The 17038-nt window shown below is 32.5% G+C and overlaps 1 protein-coding gene across 1 annotated transcript in view; it reads right to left on the bottom strand.

Moving 5' to 3' along the window:
• The window catches only part of PARP8 (poly(ADP-ribose) polymerase family member 8), a 217234-nt gene that overhangs the window by 60568 nt on the left and 139628 nt on the right, over positions 1-17038 (bottom strand). Inside the window, exons 8-10 of the mRNA XM_051990612.1 lie at positions 10200-10260; positions 9543-9633; positions 3419-3485 (exon numbers count right to left, since the gene is read on the bottom strand). Coding sequence (XP_051846572.1) covers positions 3419-3485; positions 9543-9633; positions 10200-10260 — 219 coding nt within the window. The remainder of the gene's footprint in view (positions 1-3418; positions 3486-9542; positions 9634-10199; positions 10261-17038) is intronic.

Genomic DNA, 17038 nt, shown 5'->3' with positions numbered 1-17038 from the left:
AGATATATAAAGAGAAGATTTCATTTTCTTCTAGGAAATGAAAGTTACATCAGTCAGTGAACAAGCATTTATTAAGGATCCACTGTATGCTTGGCACTAGACTAAATGCTGAGGTGGACAGAGGGAGGGAGGGCGGGAAACCTGTTAATAGAGAAATGAATATGAACTAAATATAAAGAAGTGATAAAAGCTTAATATGTTCCCCACTCTTAGGTAACATTTGCATTCTAATAGAAGACTGTAAAGGCTTTTTAACCTAAAAGTGAGGAAGGAGGGAGGGAAAAAGAGAGAGTGGAAGGGAGGGAAAGAGGAAAGGAAGGAGAGAAGGAGGAAAGAAAACCTGTTAACTGAGAAATATAAGCTAAATTGTAAAAGAGTGATAACAGCTTAATATGTTCCCCACTCCTAGGTAACATTTGCATTTTAATAGAAGGCAGCAAAGGCTTTTTAACCCAAAAGTGAGGGAGGGAGGAAGAGAGAGAGGGAGAAGAAAAAGAATAAGGACAGCAAGTATCTAATGAATCAAATGAAAAAATGAATCAGAATAGCCTTGAGAATCAACAGTAGTTGTACAACCAGAAAGACATAATATTTTTAATAAATTTAATTAACTTTAAAAAAATTATAGACAATACAATTTAGTTTGTCACTAATTTCTTTGTTTTATTGCCTAAGAAATTAATCAAATCCATTTCAACATAATGAGATGGGAGTAAATGCCAAATTCTATTATAATCTCCTTCATGAAAATTATTTTAGAAGATTTGATGTGAAAACAATATCATGTGAAGAGCTGGCCTTAAGTAATTTTGAAGCAAGCAAAGTTTTTCTTTATTTTCCTTCTATCCATCAGGCAGAATTTATACCCTTCCTCATCTCAAGGATGAAAAGCTCCTTACTTTCACTTGGAGTCTTAATGATTGCCACTCATTTTTGTAACTTTTTTCAACTTCATTTTCCTATCCAAACCTGCCTATCTTAGGTTGCTTTTTTTTTTGTTAAGGGGCAAGTTACAAAACCTGTTAAATGAGAAATGAATATAACCTAAAGTGTAAAGAAGTGATAACAGCTTAATATGTTTCCTACTCCTAGGTAACATTTGCATTTTAATAGAAGGCTGCAAAGCCTTTTTAACCCAAAAGTTTGACAAATGGAAAAAAAAAAATCAGGCATCTTGGCAGGTGCTGAAGTAGACATGTTGAGAGAAAGAACATTTCAACAACTTTTGAATCACACTATGTGACTACCTACTCATCCTATACAGAGGGACAATGCTAAAAAGAAAGCATAGAATTATTAAATAATCTTTTTTTTTTAAATTCCACATTTTAAAATGGTAGACACGTGAAAAGGACATAACATTCAGATAGTGGATAACAAGAATGGATTCTTGAGCTTTTATGCTGCTCTATTCAAATGTGCTATGTAACACATGGATGTCAATCTTTTACACACTACTGTTTCCTCGTATAGAATAATGTGAAGATTAAAATGAATGGAAAAATCATATAATGTAAAATTTGGAAGGGGCTTAGAAATGATATAATCCAATATTCATTTTACAAGTAAGGAAAATTCACTACAGAGTGGCGAGGTGACTGTTATAAGATCTCAATGATTAGTGGCAAAACCAGGATTAGAGCTCACGATTTGGGACTTAAGGGTTCAGTGATTATTCTTTCCACTTCACCACAAGAATTCAGAATACTCAGGAATAGTATGTGAATGTGAAGCAGCAAATATATAAAAATGTCTCTGTCATAAATAATGCAGAGAGAATACCACCAAATCTTTTTTGGCTTCAGCAAAGCAGTCTATGTGCTAATGGCAAAAGATCAATGATGTTTATCACTCTATGAAAAAAACAAACATGGTTTAACCATTTAGATGAGAATCTTTGCAAAACAGGACACTATTGTTTGCTTTTGTAAGCTGTATATGTGGAAAAGTTTTCAGTGACTTCAGCGATGACTTAATCATTATTACTCATTTCTACTCATACCATGTCAGATGTGAAACAATATCCTTTGTATTTGAAGATTTATAGGGTTAATGTTATTTACACTAAATAGTGAACATCTACTATACAATTTGTTTTCATAAAATTTTAATTCCTTTCTTCACTATCAAAAATTGTCAAAAATCTTATTTTTCTTGGGCAGCATGATAATTGTGAAAAATATGTATAGAAGAATTGTACATATGTAATATATATATTGGATTATTTACCATCTAAGGAAGAAGATGGGGAAAGGGAAGCAGAAAAAAATTTGGAACACAAAATTTTACAAAGGTGAATGGTGGAAATAAACTATGTATTTATTTTGAAAATAAAAAGCTTGAAAAAATTAAAAATAAGCTGTCAAAAGCACCTGACCTTTATAAGTCTGCCTACTTCTACCACTTCTAAATCATTGAAGTTTGAAATAAAACTTGTTAGATGTGAAGATACAAGAGTTTATATGCTCTGATTTATAATTTCCCACAAAAAAGGGAATTACTTTAATAGTAATTTCTTCAACTCAAAAGGTTTTGCTTCCTCATTTCCAATGTTTCTGTTTTACAGATGTCTAAAGTTGGATTTTCCATTAATAAGTGAATTACTTACAACATTAATAATGATTCATTAAATTAAACTGAAAGACAATGTGGTCCAGTGAGGGAGGTTCAGAATTGAACCTTTGTGCCTTCTTACTGAATTCCCTAAGTGGATGGTATCAAATTGAAATAGAAACAGATCTCTGAAAGCTGCATATTTACTTAGCAAATCACAAATTACCATTATCTTTGTTGATAATATTTTTATTTATTTTAACATTTTCTAATTACATTTTAATCTGATTCAAAGAGGGAATTTTATAATCCAAGTGGAATGTTTGACAACACTGCCTAGACAATTTGTTAAGATTGTATATTATAGATTAGTTTTCATTATACATTATTTTAAGAAGCTTTCATATCAGGAATTCCCCAAACTGCTAAAAGGGTATACTCATTGAATTAATGCATCAAGTAACATCACCATTTAAAAAGTAATTGATAAGATCTTATGCTCTTATTCCTTTATTAATTGAGAAGACATCCTGATTAAGTCAATCAAATCACAGTTGCAAAAAAAGTATTAACATCTGTACTTTCTCAATCAACCAGAAAATGTGGAATAAATGTAACAAGCCCTTGGAGGGGGGAAAAAAAAAAAAAACTGGATAAACTGGAATGAAACTGGTAAGAGCTTGCTTTTCACTAAGGCACTTAGTGGTAGATGAAAGGGTATGCAAATCTGTTCCTAAGGTTCTGATTAATTATGACTTTTTGACAGAATCTTCCTTACTTAAAAAACTTTCACTGATTTCAAGTAGGAAAATGAGCACTAACAAAATCCTTTACAATAAAAGTTATTTTTCTTCTTTAAACTTACTTTTTTAATTGATGTCCCAATCCAAATCTTTCTTTTGTGGAAATTTGAAATACATCCACAGTAGGCACTAAAAAAAAAAAGATCAAGTTCAAAATTTTTATGCTTTAATACATAGTCATTATTTTCTTCCATTTTAAATGACCATGTTCTTGTGTCCTAAAATCTGGTCCTAAAAACAGAGAACCCATTGTACAGAAATCATTCAGTACTTTAAGAATGGTCAAAACACAGAACAGACTTTTAAGATGGTCCTGGATGAGATGGATCCCAAGGACCAAACCCAGGTCCAAGTTCAAGAGTGGACATTTGTGAATATAATCCAAATAGAAGGCATATAAGAATGAAATAAAATAAAAACAAAGACAGATTCATTGTGAGACAAAGGATAGATTTCAGGACTCTATTCTTTGTCCTGACTTGGAGTTGATATTCAGGTAAACAAGCAAAATAAAGCATAACAATAGTTGGTGTCCACTGTGGGTGACAGAGTCCTCAATTGACATATAGGCACCCAGGACCATGAGTGCCGAATATAGGACAGACTCCATTTTACCCTACAGAAAATGTATAGCACACTCAAAACTTGCAGGACATACAAGGACAAAAATACAAAACACTCAAATAGCCTCTCAGTAGCTCCAAGAATAGAACTGAATTTAAGGGGTGGCTCTTGAGATAGTAAGAAATTATAAGATCTTTAAGTTTGGAAAAGGATATTTTTTAATCAAAAAAAAAATCATCTGTTTATCTCATTACCCCTCTTCCCCTATCATTGAGCAAACACAAATAAAAAAATAAAATACTTGACATATAGTTACATATTCCCGGGGGAAGAAATAAATTTCTACATTGGCCATGTCTAAAAATGTATTTTCCCCCTGAATTTTAAATGTGAGATGAGCAATCTCTTTCATTTTCATTTTTTGCACTTCAATCAATTTTAAAATCTTTCAAGTTGCCCATAATGTTATAGTAAAGTTGTTATAATTCTACTCACTTCATTCTACTTCAATTCATCTTGGATATCTATGTTTTCTTAAACTAACATTTGCTTTGAGTCACCAAAACCATTTGGTATTGGCTAAGAAATAGATTAGTGGATCAGTGGAAAAGGCTAGGCTCACAAGACAGAATAGTCAATTATAGCAATCTAGTGTTTGACAAACCCAAAGCCCCTAACTTCTGGGAAAAGAATTCATTATTTGATAAAAACTGCTGGGATAATTGGAAATTAGTATGGCAGAAATTAGGCATGGACCCACACTTAACACCATATACCAAGATAAGATCAAAATGGGTCTATGACCTAGGCATAAAGAACGAGACTATAAATAAATTAGAGGAACATAGAATAGTTTATCTCTCAGACTTGTGGAGGAGAAAGAAATTTGTGACCAAAGATGAACTAGAGACCATTACTGATCACAGAATAGAAAATTTCGATTACATCAAATTAAAAAGCCTTTGTACAAATAAAACTAATGCAAACAAGATTAGAAGGGAAGCAACAAACTGGGAAAACATTTTCACAGTTAAAGGTTCTGATAAAGGCCTCATTTCCAAAATATATAGAGAACTGACTCAAATTTATAAGAAATCAAGCCATTCTCCAATTGATAAATGGTCAAAGGATATGAACAGACAATTTTCAGAGGATGAGATTGAAACTATTACCACTCATATGAAAGAGTGTTCCAAATCATTATTGATCAGAGAAATGCAAATTAAGACAACTCTGAGATACCACTACACACCTGTCAGATTGGCTAAGATGACAGGAAAAAATAATGATGAATGTTGGAGGGGATGCGGGAAAACTGGGACACTAATGCATTGTTGGTGGAGTTGTGAACGAATCCAACCATTCTGGAGAGCAATCTGGAATTATGCCCAAAAAATTATCAAAATGTGCATATCCTTTGATCCAGCAGTGTTTCTATTGGGCTTATATCCCAAAGAAATACTAAAGAAGGGAAAGGGACCTGTATGTGCCAAAATGTTTGTAGCAGCCCTGTTTGTAGTGGCTAGAAACTGGAAAATGAATGGATGCCCATCAATTGGAGAATGGTGGGTAAATTGTGGTATATGAATGTTATGGAATATTATTGTTCTGTAAGAAATGACCAGCAGGATGAATACAGAGAGGCTTGGAGAGACCTACATGAACTGATGCTAAGTGAAATGAGCAGAACCAGGAGATCATTATACACTTCGACAACGATATTGTATGAGGACATATTTTGATGGAAATGGATTTCTTTGACAAAGAGACCTGAGTTTCAATTGATAAATGACGGACAAAAGCAGCTACACCCAAAGAAAGAACACTGGGAAACGAATGTGAACTATCTGCATTTTTGTTTTTCTTCCCGGATTATTTATACCTTCTGAATCCAATTCTCCCTACGCAACAAGAGAACTGTTCGGTTCTGCAAACATATATTGTATCTAGGATATACTGCAACATATCCAACATATAAAGGACTGCTTGCCATCTAGGGGAGGGGGTGGAGGGAGGGAGGGGAAAAAAAATCGGAACAGAAATGAGTGTCAATATAATGTAATTATTAAATAAAAAATTAAAAAAAAATCATTACATAAAAAAAAAAAAACTAACATTTGCTTTGGCACACTAATATTCTATTACATTCACATACTACAATTAGTTTAGCCATACTCCAACAGAAGAATGAAATTTTGCTACTTTATACAAAAAGACCTACTAGAATATTTTTGTATTTAAGTCCTTCTCTTCTTTGAGTTCTTTGAAGGTACAACCTCACTTGTGATATAGCGAGGTCAAAAAAGATATACATTTTAGTAAATTTGGAGAGTATAGTTCAAAATATTTTCTGGAATGGCTGAACCAATTGACATCTCCACCTATAGTACACTAGTGTCCCAGTTTTCCCAACAGCCTAACATTTGTTATTTTACTTTCCTGATAACCAATCTTAAAACCTCAAACCTCAATGCTACTTTAATTTTCACTGATCTCATTATTAGTAATTAGGCCATTTTTTTATACAGTTGTTGGTAACTTCAATTACTTTTTTTGATGTTTCATAATCATATAAATTTGAATTTGTCTTTGAAATACCATGGAAAAGAGACCTTTCTTAGAGAAAGTCACTGACAGTTTATTCCATAGTCTAATTTTTATTTTCTCTCTCTTTTTAATACACCCATACATACACACACACACACACACACACACACACACACACACACACTTAAATTCATGGTTACTCTTTTATAATATAGTTTATGATTTGGTCATGATAGATACCCTTCCTTCTCACTTATTTCATTATTATTTGTTCATCCATATGAATTTCATTTTTTTAGCTCTATAAAATATTTCTTCAGAAATTTAATTTGTAGAGGACTGAACAAGTAAAGTAATTTAGATGTCATGTTTATTATACTGATTTTATCTACCCAAGAGTAATTAATGTTTTTCCTATAATTATTTCAATTAATTGTAATTAACTACCGTATATACTCGAGTATAAGCCGAGTTTTCTGCCCAATTTTTGGGCAGAAAATCCCCTCCTCGGCTTATACTCAAGTCACTAGATAAAACATGTGTAAATATCCCTTTGAATGCCCCGCTGCTGTGTAGTATACAGCGCAAGTGCCGATTGTGATACTACAGGGCCCGCTGTTGCTACGGTAATGCAGCTGTTCCTGCAGTATCAATCGGTAACGTACCGTATACTAATGCTGGCAACTGCTCTACATATGTATACCGGCACCAGCTCTCCTCCTCTGCGGGCACCGATGCGCTACCTAAACCTACTGATATAAGTTTTCCCAGATTTTTGGGTTAAAATTAGGGTCCTCGGCTTATATTCGGGTCGGCTTACACTCGAGTATATACGGTATTTAAGCTTCTCCAAGTACATCAACAGATCTGTAAAAAGTTATTCTTTTATTGCCTCTGCCAATGTTTATTCTCTCAATTTCTTCTTGTCTTATAATATTATGTTTAAAACATAGTGGTAATAATGGACGTCCTTGCTTTAATCATGATGACTTAGAACATTTTTAAAATCTGTAATGTATATTGTTTTTCTTCATTATAGATACATATTATTTACTATCTTGTGGTATAGAAAATCAAATTAATTGATTACTATGATTTCTAAAGTTTTTAATAAAAATTGGTTTAGCATTTTTGTCAAAAGCCTTTTTCTTCACTAAGAGCAGAGATTCTTAAACTTTTGTTTGGACCCATTTGACTGTTGCTTAAAGCCAAGGAACATTTTTTAAATGAATAAAACAAAATATATAGAGATTATAATTGTGTTGAATAGTTGCCAAATATCAAAAATAAAAACCAAAATACTAGTTTATGGCCTCAGATTAAGAACTCTTACTCTTAAAAAATGAAGGTTAAATGAATATAAATATTTCAAAGCACAATGGGGTAGAGATGGAATTGTTCATTAAATAATATTAGGAGTAGGAACAATCTGAAAGTTGAATTTTTTGACAAATAAAACAAAATATGATTTTAAACTGAAAGCATTAATCATATCAAATCAATAAACATTTATTGAGCATGCAGGACATTTACAATATTGTGTCTGCTTTGAGGGAGGAAGAGAGCGATAAAAGAGAAATTAAAAACCCCAATCCAAATCCCTAATCTTTAAGGAGCAAAATTAGAAAGAAATTTAGAAAGTCAAAAAAGTTCCCTAAGTGTGATCCATAAATCTATAGAATACATTATCCTAAGAAGGGTATAGATTACAATTATAGCCAGGTTCAAGAAGTCAGAAAAAATAATGGAAGAATCATAGAATTTTAATGTTAGAATGGGCCTTAGAGATTATCTAATCCAGTACCTCTTTTTCCAGATCAATAAAGTGAGAAAAAAAGTTAATTTCCTCAAATCACATAAAAGTCAATTTCTACTGATGTCCAAACAAGACTGACAAAAGCTTCATTACAGATTGCAACTAAATCTCAAAGAAATCTCAGACTAATGCTAGATGACAATTTATTGCCTTCACATATATCTAGAGTATTCTTGAGAAACTTTTCCCAAATCTTTTTAATTTTAGAAGAAAAAAAAAAGACTATGACTCGAAAATATCTAAGTCCCTTCTTCCTGTTTGATAAATCCCAGGGACTTTCTATCATTTCCAGGACTGAACATTAAATCTGTCTGAAATTCAAATCCCTTCACAACCTGAGCTCTTTTAACCTTTGCAGTAATCCTGAACACCTTATTTCACCACACCCACCCCTTTACACCCTGTTCAGAGACACTAGCATCATTGTTATTCCTGACTAAGATATTTTCAGTGACTGGTCCCTTTTCCTCCTGGTTTTCCTCAGATAAAAGTCCCACCCATTTACAGGAAGCCTTTTTGAATAACCTTAATTCTACTGCCTTCATTAGGCATTCATTCTTATCTCCAATTTGCCCTCTATAAAAATAGATCTTTTATATATAGTTGCTTTTCCTGTTGTCTTCAGGACTAAAGTACAAGCTTGTTGAGAGCAGGGAGTTTCCTATGTCTTTCTTTGTATCTGCAACACTTAATATACTGCCTGGTATATAATAGGCTATTAATAAAAGTTTACAGTCTTACTGAAAGCAATATGAATAATTATAGATGAAGGATGAGAATAGAAGGAAATTAAGCCCAATTAGGAGGATATAAATAAAACATGCAAGAGGCCAAGAAGACCTCAAGTAAATTAGTAGCCTATTTGTCACTTGTACTATTTACAAACTGGATTCCTCTAGTACAAGAATTCTTTTCTTCATACTATGGGCTTTTCTTGGAAAATAAGAAAAACACACAACCCTAGCTAACGAAAAAGTCATAGAGAGCTAAATGATTAAACATTACAGTAACTGCTTCATAGTAGAATCCTGAGGCTTCTCAAAATCCAGACCATGAAGTACCACAAACATCTGACTCCAATGACCCAATGGTAGATTAAGCTTCTAATTTTAGGCCTCATAACATTTATCAATAACACTGAATACTGGTTACCCAGCATTTAGAGACTGAATCAGAGCATGCTTTCTTATCCCATTAACCATTCAAACTTCAAAAAAGGAAAGAAGCAAAAAAAAAAAAAAAAAAAAATTAAGACCAACCTGGGCCATTTAAATATTGTGTAAGTGAACAGTGCAGTCGGACTATTATAGGCTCCGTTCGAATCACATCCCAAGCCACTGCAATCTCTTCCTGAAAAAAGATTAAGTAAAAAAAAAAAAAAAAAAGAATTAATACCCTTTTGATAGAGTTCCTTGAATACTATTTTTTCTTTTCAAATATAACTATATATTCTATATGGTAAGAAGTATAAAAATCATAACAGCTTAAAAATAATATTGAACTCTACTATGTTGTCAAGGAAAAAACCAAATTACTCTTAATCTTTGCTTTCCACTTTACAGAGTAAAATAGCAAAAAGCCTAAGATATACAGAAATGCTGCAACACTATCCTTATAAATTTCAGAAACTATTAAAAGATACCATAGCAAAGAAGTAGAGATTTTCATTACTCAAACCACCCAGGGTATGTTTTTTTCTCCACAAGTCACTTTAACAAGAAAGATAAAGCAAATACCATATAATCTATGCAATGGAGTAATAGAGTGAAGTACATATTTTAAAAAATTTTTTAATAAAATGTAATATATGAGGAAGGAATGTCAATGAACAGTGTGATCACCTAAAACCAAAGCTCCATAAGAGTAACAAATAAGAAGATATTTTAAAGTTTGTCAAACCTATCACAGATACTTACATCAAGAAAGCTAACATCAATATGCAGATCAATATCTACATCATCAATGGCTCCATATTCCCTGAAAGTAAAGATAAACATAAAATTGCTCAACCTTCCCAAATATTTTAATTTTTCTCGAGTAATTAAAACCAGAATTACTACTTCCAAATTGTGTATAAGGTTCTCTCCTCTAAAAGATTTTAAGTTCTAATCTTTGTACTGGTATGCCAAGAGTTTAATGGATAATAAATATACAATTTCTTCATTCATTGATTTCTTCATACAGCTATTTATATGCATACCTACATAAAAAATACTTTACACACAAACACACAGAAGATGCTTGCCACATTGAAGGATCTTTGATTTGAAGTTTCAAACATTACTAGCTTTTCCTTTTAAACTTTACAAACAAGTTCTTTCTTACTAATGAAGATTTTGTGTGAGTGAGCACTATAAACTCCAAAGATAGGGTGGATAAAAAGCAAGCTGTTATGATGCTAATAAAGTATTTTAATATTAGACAAATTAGATCAAAGATTAGATAAAATACTTTCCAAAAAATCTCCTTCTGAAGCACCTCTAGAAGCATGCAATCCACAATAATTCACTTGTCTACTGTAAAAGGCAAGCTTAACTCATGCCCTCACTAAGAATTATTTTGATAAAATTATCAGAAGTGTAATAATACAGTTATAGATACTTACTATGCATCAGAGAGAACACAAAGCACATTAAGATTATTATTTTATTTGATCTTCACAAGAAGCCTGGGAGTTTGTTACTATTATCTCCATTTTACAGATGAGGAAAATGAAGTAGTCAGAGGTTAATTGACTTAACTTCAGCTTAAAAGTATCTGAGACCATATTTGAACTCGGGTTCTCCTGAATCCAGATCTAGCATTTTATCTACTGTGATACTTAGCTGTACCAGGCAAAAAGTGAGAATAGGAAGATTCCAGAATGAGGACATACCTCCCAGTTTGTAGGATACTTTGGAAAGTTATAGGGAATTTCAGGCAATACATAAGGATACAGAATATCAAGAGATCAGCAGAGATAGAAAATAGGAAAGAGAATAAGAAATGATGTGGAGGGATGACAACAAGGCCACAAATCGCTTATACTAAAGTTACCACTTTAAAAAATATGCCTGGGGAAAGTCTAAACCAGAGGAAAGACTCAGTACTAATTCTGAAGACAATTCATTTCAAATTCTTCTAATTCATCAAAATACAATGACAAGTACACCCTCTTTCAATTTTCCCTTTCCTCATTTCCTTGACCCTCCACAGCTAAAAGGAAGAATAAATTCAACATATATTTATTAATTGCCTAATAGGTATAAAACACTTAGACACCTCTAAAGGAAAGAAACAAGATATTTCCATCTTCATCTCCTTTTAACATAAGCAAACTAGAGTGCACTATGAAACTTGTAGCATAGTTCCATTAGAATACAATCCCTCAGAATGGCAAGAGTCTACTTGAATTCAATATGTCATGCTCTTTTGTGTTAAGTGATAATATAAATCAGTTGCTGAAAAGGAAACAGTAATTTTTTCCTTATTCTAAGACTGTCAAGAATGTCATCTGTCCAGTGAATTAGCAAGAAACTCAGCATAGAAAACCATTTAAAACATAACATTAAATGGGTCTAATATTCTATGTCTACATTTCCATTTGATTTAACATTTATTAATTGCAGACATCCTACTGTGCTGGGTCTATAAATTCAAAACATAAACTAGTCCCTGTTCTCAGCATTTACATTCTTCTGCATAAGAAGGTAAGATATACAAAGATAAAATGGATAAGGGAAGGAGAGAGACCTGTGGAGATGCTGCCTATGGCCCAAAAGAAATTGAGGATTCTAAAATATAAATGTGATGCAGAGATAGACTCCAGGCATATAAGATTCATGAGCCAAAAGATGAATTGATGACTTCAGGGAACAGATCTTGGGCTATTTTGCTTGGAACAGAAAGAAGGGTAGGACGCAAACTACAAAAGGCTTGAAATATAATTTAGCCTGTAGACAACAGGAGACATAAGATTTTGGAGCAGGGGTATGATATAGTAAAACCTGTGCATAGGAAAAGTTATTCTGCAAATTAATTGGTTTATAATTATGATGGCTGATTCTATGAATTTTTTAAATGGAATTTACAAGGTAATCAACAGCAAAATCATACTATTCTTGCACCCAAATAAAGTCACAAGTGTTTACAAATTGGGATTGTGACATAATACTTAAATAAATGCCTAAATGGGAAAATGTTAAAAATCTAACTATTCCCTATACTTAACACTACAATTCCACACCCCCCCTTAAGTTTTTGGGGACTCCAAGAGAACTAGAAAACAGAGAGCTGAGCAAAATGATACATCTTGGTATTCTGCTCATCATGTAAAAAGGTCAGAAGATAATAAAAAAATTAGCATTTATTTAGCATAAACTATGTGCTAGGCACTATACACATGCTTTAAAAATATCAGCTCATTTGGCACACACAACAATAACTGAAAATAGGTGCTATTATATACCCCCTTTTACATAGGAGAAAAGTGAGGATATGAAAGTCATGTGCCTTGACTGGGGTCACATAGCTAATTAAGTGTTTGAGTTCATATTTGAACTCCCATCTTCCTGTCTCTAGATCTAATACTTTATGTGCCACATAACTGCCAAGAACAAATGTTTAGAGAAGGAAGTGATGCTAAGAGATGGAACTGACTGAGAGCTCGCCTGATCCACCTTTCTCCAGAAGGGAGAATAGAGGTGAACTTACTTTGCCTAAATTAGCACAGAAGAAAATAACAGAAGCAGGATTTGAACCCAACTCACACATATGATTCCATATCCATTTCACATCTTTCCTACTACACTATCTCTGCATATCTGGAGAGATTAATATTGATGTCAGATTCAATATAATTTTCTTTTATGATTATCCTAAATCCCCTAATTGACAATATTGACAATAATTCTTATTATATCAAGTCTACATATAAGGCCTTCTTTTTACAACTTCAAAATATATCTAACCTTAATACCTAATATGATGGAGGCAGCTAGGTGCATAATAGATACAGCATTGACCCTCGAGTCACAAGGATCTGAGTTCAAATTCTGTCTCAAATATTTGACACGAGTGGTGTGATCCTAGGCAAGTTACTTAATCCCAACTGCTTTCCTCAGCCACCTCCCAAAAAAATCCGAATATTATGCAATATTTGTATTAGTTTGTTATTTACCCACTAGAAAGCTCCATAAGGATGATCGTTTCTTTGTACAACTTTGTAACACTTAGAAGAGTATTTTGAACACCAAAAACTCTTGCACTTATTTATGTTCCTTTCTTCATCTCTTTGTTTCTTTGTGCATTCCTTTATTGATTTATTTATTTGATATGTGATTATACTTTACTTCCCCAATGAAATACAATCTTTTTGAGGACACCAGCTATTTCTATTTGATTTTTGCCTAGCAACAAAATGACAAGATGATTGCAAGTATTTGTGAAATACTTTATTGATGGATTGATAGCCTCAAGTAATACTGTTTTGATTAACAAACAGAACTATGCTTAATGAGAAGGCTCTGGCAGACGTTCCAAAATGTGGGATATTAACGGTATATTCAATCCAACTTGAGAGTTTCTGTATCATCTAGGGAAGCGCATCACGATGGAACAGTTATACTTAAACCTGGATTCAAATTTACCTATGACATGTACAATCTGTGTGATCTGGGACAAGACAGTTTATCTCTTTTGAATTTGGTTTTCTCCAGCTGTAAAATGGAGATTTTGGATTAATATGGTGTTTGGTCTCCTATCTAATTACACATCTCTGAATCTATGTCTCATGAACTTCAAATTGAAATCTTGGAATTTAGCTAGTCTGTGTATATATATATATATATATATATATATATATGTATGTATGTATATATATATATACACATATATATATGTGTGTGTGTGTGTGTATTTTATGAATAGATGTCAATATCAAATATGGCAAATGCTTCAAATGTGATTTTACTGAAGTCTGAGCTTCTGTATAAACAAATTAATATCTTATTTTTCAATTTTGATACTTAAAATCTTATAAATTTGTGTATATTACCAAGAAATTTCTCAATTTTGTAGTACCTCTAAAGAATATTTCATAATATAATTTTAAGAAATGTTCTAGCAAGCATGGCAAAACTGACTGGCTAGTTATATAAGTGAATCCCCAGGGAACAAATCACAATTGACCCTGATCCTAATTAGAAATGACCAACTCAATTCTAATCAAATTTCTAAATCTCTAAAGGAACTCTGGAACACTAATGGGGAAAAAATGCCTCCCTTGTACTCCAATCCTCTCACCCCTATCACCAATAGATCTATTGAAACACAGACCTAAAGCTCAAAGGGACTTTAGAAGCCATTTAGTTCAAAACTTTCCCAGATAAAGAAATGGAAGCTCACAGACGTGCATATTTATTTAAATAAATGTGTTATGCTTGGATGTTTTTTCACTATTCATTAATAAAAACCTAAGTATATACCACTTAGAAATAATTCTTAACATTTTATTATTTCAAAGGAAAAGTGCTTTTGATATTTCCCAAAATAGGAATTGGCAAAGAATAAATTGAGTTTTTTTTTTTTTTTAATTGAAAGAACAAAAATGGGGCAGCTACAGTGGATAGAGCATCAGCCCTTAAGTCAGGTGAATCTGAGTTCAAATTTGGTAGCAGACACTTAACACTTCCTAATTGTGTGACCCTGGGCAAGTCACGTAACCCCAACTGCCTTAAGGGAATAATAATAATAATAATAATAATAATAATAATATTACCCAGATTTAGTACATGAATTTTTGTTATCTGAGAATAATGTGACAAAGAATAATGAAATGAAAAATGAATTGGAGCAGTGACATCTACCTAAAAACATTCAAAATGGAATTATTTTATCATTTGGAATTTAAGATGTGTGCACATACACACAAATACAGGAGTTTGTTGTTTTGTTGTGTTTTATTGGGGGATGGGTGGATTTGTTGGCTTCTTATTTTGGAACTTGAGGAAGGCTAATTCTTCTCTAACCCCACTTCCTCATCTGGTCTAACATCCCGGTCCATCTGCCTTTCCCTGGAAATTGTCCTAACTTATGCTAGAAATTTTCATATCTTAGATTTTTACAGAAAGAGTGCACCTCAGTGCACCCATGGCATCTTCTAACAACTGACACCTGAGTAGGGTGACCAATTAAACATACAAGAATGAAAATCTAGCCTACTCAAAATATTCATTGACCTATTTTTGAAGAAGTGATTAAGGAACCAGACATATTTTTAAATAAAAGGAATGAAACATTAATGGTACCTAAATGTATGAAATCTATAGGTAGTTTCTCACAAGACCATCACTGATCCACTTCCATTTCTTCCCATAATATATAAGACCACTGAGCTAAGAAATTTAAGGATATCCTACTTTATTTGACTGGTCCTATCCTATTCCCAAAATATTTTGTGTAAACCTTAGACTTCCTTCAATTTACTCAACAGTAAAAACCAATTGGTTTACAGACCAGTGGCCTCTCTGATTTCTTTTCCTTTGATAAAATCTCTTTTAAATGTCCACAAACCACTATGGAAGGCAAGAAGACAACCAGACTAATTAAACACTATTAGACATTTCTAATTAAGAGACATTCAAAACAAACAAAAAAGATAATCACAAAAAAATTGCTACAATAAATTATGCTATATGTTTCTTTTAATAGAGTTTTAATATGATGAAATAAAATTATTTTCGCCCTCAGAATCCCCTTTGGTTGCTAATGACTATTTCAAGTGATTTGGGTAAAGACGTTGTGTATTTCCTACTCATGCTTTCTAAAATTCTGGGGAGATGAACCCTTAAGGGTCTGTACTCAAGCTGAAATGTTTTACTGTCTTTTAATGTCTTCTGAACAGAGAAATGAGGCAAGCAGAAAAGAAGGTGCAGCCTAAATAGAAATTAGGGACTAGAAATTCTGGATACAAGAATTGACACAATTAATCTTTTTTTTTTTTTAATATCATGGACCCCCCTTTGGTCATATGTTGAAATTTATGAATCCCAACTTGGAATATTATCTTTAAATGCATAAAATTAAATGAATAGAATTATAAAGGGAAAATATATTAAAGTAGTTATCAAAATATGTATGTGTACACATAGAAACAAACATCTATATTCATAGTTCCAAAGTTAAGGATTACAAATTTAGATGCTGAAATTACTTCCCAGTACCTAATCAAGAGATGTGGGTGAGATCTTATCCTTTAGAATGGAGAGATCATTCTCCATGACTCTCAGGTTATTTCTGGACAAAAGCCAAAATAACAAAAGATGGAAGGATAAAAATTATGGACAGAAAGTGGTCCCATTTGGCTGTAGTTTAGAATATACAAATGGCTGTAAAAACTAGTAATAGATAGTATTTATACGGCAAATACTTTACAAATATTCTTTCATTTTATTCTAATAAAAATTTGGGTTGGCAATGTGTGTTATTATTAAACACATCCTACAGTTTAAACAAATGAGATGGACAGAAGTTAAATAACATGCTTATATAGCTACCAAATATCTGAGATAGGATTTGGACACATATCTTCCTGATTTCAGATCCAGCATTCAATCCACTAAGCCACCTAGCTGTCATATTCCCAGATAAGTTTGTAGGGAAAGAATTTCTAATTTATTTGGTGGTAAATGATAAGCAAAGAAATATTTTCACATTCATCTGTGACATTATGAATATCACACACAGATGATTTATAATAGGACCACCATAGATGGAA

This window comes from Antechinus flavipes, chromosome 1 (genome assembly GCF_016432865.1).
Source record: "Antechinus flavipes isolate AdamAnt ecotype Samford, QLD, Australia chromosome 1, AdamAnt_v2, whole genome shotgun sequence".
NCBI classification, from domain to species: domain Eukaryota; kingdom Metazoa; phylum Chordata; class Mammalia; order Dasyuromorphia; family Dasyuridae; genus Antechinus; species Antechinus flavipes.
Note: the sequence above shows the minus strand (reverse complement) of the source record. Positions and strands in the feature narration are given on the sequence as shown.